The following is a 2,200-nucleotide window of genomic DNA, read 5'->3' as shown; positions in this document are numbered from 1 at the left end:
AAAAGTCAGGTTATTTGTTAATGTTTTAAAAAATATTTTTCCTTGCAGATATAACCCTGACAATCTAACAACATTGGAGCAATATGTTAAAATGCAGGTTGATGAAAATACATATGATTTGGAAGCAAATTTAGCTGTCTTAAAATTGTAAGTCTACAAGTTTGTTTTCTCAACAGTATAAAGTATATTTTAACCATTTTGTTGCCATATTTCTGTTGAAATGCTCTGTGTTTCTTTCAATTAATTTTAAATATAACAAAGAATTCAGTAAAATAACTTAGTTGTCATTAGGCTAGTGTTAGGAACATAAATTGTGACTAAGGTTTGGTGGAAGATTTTAATTCAAAACTTTTGAAAACTAGACATTTGCATGACAGCCTGATGTGGTTTCCTGCACATTGGTATCAAAAGGGTTAAAAAGAACTTTGAAAAGTTCATAGTTATTGTTTTCATATGTGTTAATTTGCTGTAGTCATTTTCAAATCAATGTCATTTACACGAATACTGTTGTGAAAGTATAAACACACAGATCTCTGACTGGTGGTGGATGTATAATTGATAGACCAGGCAAAATGCTTAGCAGTATTTTGTCTGCCACTTCATTCAAATTCCACCGAGGTTGACTTTGCCTTTCATCCTTTTGAGGTCGATGAATTAAGTACCAGTTGAGTACTGGGGTCGATCTAATCGACTGGCTCCTTCTTGCCAAATTTCATGCCTTGTGCCTACAGTAGAAAAGATTATTGTTATTATTATGAGCTGGCAGACTTGTTGACATGCTGGGCAAAATGCTTAATGGTATTTCGTCTGCTTTTACGTTCTGTGTTCAAATTCTGCTGAGGTCAACTTTGCCTTTCAGGATCAATGAAAAGAGTACCAGTTGAGTAATTGACTTACCCCATCCCCACAAATTTCATATCATGTGCCTATAGTAGAAAGGATTATTATTAAGTTGGAAAGCTGGTGGAGTCATAAAGCACATTGTCGTTATTAATCCAATCTAATATTATTATTTCTAATTTTCAGGTACCAGTTTAATCCAGGAAATTATAATGAGTCTGTGACAATATATATTTTGTTGAAGGCATTGACCAATTTACCCCATACTGATTTCAACCTATGCCATTGCTTCCTTAGTGCAAAAAATGTATCCTTAACACAAACAGTTGTACAGTTTTTTTTTTGTTCTTTGTTTTTTTTATTATTCGTTTTTCTGTTGAAACATGTAATGGTGGTCTTCTTTTCAAATATACACTTGCATCATTTCATTGCTTCTTCCATATTTAATTATTTGCCAAAGAGAAAGCACTGGTTGTGGTTGGGAAGCAAGCTTCTTACCGCACAGCCACAACTGCACCTATAAAGGATAAAGAACCTTCCGGAGTCATAGGCTCATAGGGTCAGTTATCCAGTTTCTATGGCATATAAGTGGCCGAGATCACCACAACTCTCTAGATGGGATGCCAGTCCATTGCAGGATTACTCACTTTTGCGAACTGAGTGGACTGGAGCAATGTGAAAAGAAGTGTTTTGGTTAAGAGCATAATGCATATAGGAATCGAACCCACAACTGGAACCCTTGTCATCATAACTGATGGAGTGCTATGCCATAAAATACAACAAATTATCTATCATGTTCAAAGCCACAATTTGAAAATTTAAAACATAATTGGTTTATTGTTATAAAAATAACAAAAACAAGGAATTTTGTTTTTACAAGTTGTGTTTTATTAATGATTATTTCCTTGACTTGAATTTTAGCTAAATTCTGAAGATGTACAAAAAGTGTTCTTTTTAGCTGATCTTTTGGAGAAGTGCCAGTTTAAGACTTTTTGGGTAACTTGAAATGGTTATATTTCAATATTTTATTTTATGATATTTCTTCGAGCGAGATCGTTGCCGGTGCCCCTGAACTGGCTCTTGTGTGGGGTTGTTGTAGGATTTTCAAGTGAGATCGTTGCCGGTGCCCCTGGACTGGCTCTTGTGCGGGTGACACATGAGGTTTCTCGAGCGAGATGAGCGTGGCCGTTGCCAGTACCGCCTGACTGGCCTTCGTGTGGGTGACACGTAAAAGCACCCACTACACTCTCTGAGTGGTTGGCGTTAGGAAGAGCATCCAGCTGTAGAAACTCTGCCAAATCAGATTGGAGCCTGGTGTAGCCATCTGGTTTCACCAGTCCTCAGTCAAATCGTCCAACCC

At 36.6% G+C, this 2,200-nt stretch overlaps 1 protein-coding gene across 1 annotated transcript in view; it reads left to right on the top strand.

Moving 5' to 3' along the window:
• Nucleotides 1-2,200, top strand: part of LOC106880899 (eukaryotic translation initiation factor 3 subunit K-like) — a 7,976-nt gene that overhangs the window by 1,067 nt on the left and 4,709 nt on the right. The window contains exons 2-4 of the mRNA XM_052971505.1: nt 49-147; nt 1,027-1,147; nt 1,762-1,836. Of these exons, the coding sequence (XP_052827465.1) occupies nt 49-147; nt 1,027-1,147; nt 1,762-1,836 (295 nt within the window). The remainder of the gene's footprint in view (nt 1-48; nt 148-1,026; nt 1,148-1,761; nt 1,837-2,200) is intronic.

Source organism: Octopus bimaculoides, chromosome 11 (genome assembly GCF_001194135.2).
Source record: "Octopus bimaculoides isolate UCB-OBI-ISO-001 chromosome 11, ASM119413v2, whole genome shotgun sequence".
NCBI lineage: Eukaryota > Metazoa > Mollusca > Cephalopoda > Octopoda > Octopodidae > Octopus > Octopus bimaculoides.
This window is presented reverse-complemented; position numbering and strand designations above follow the sequence as displayed.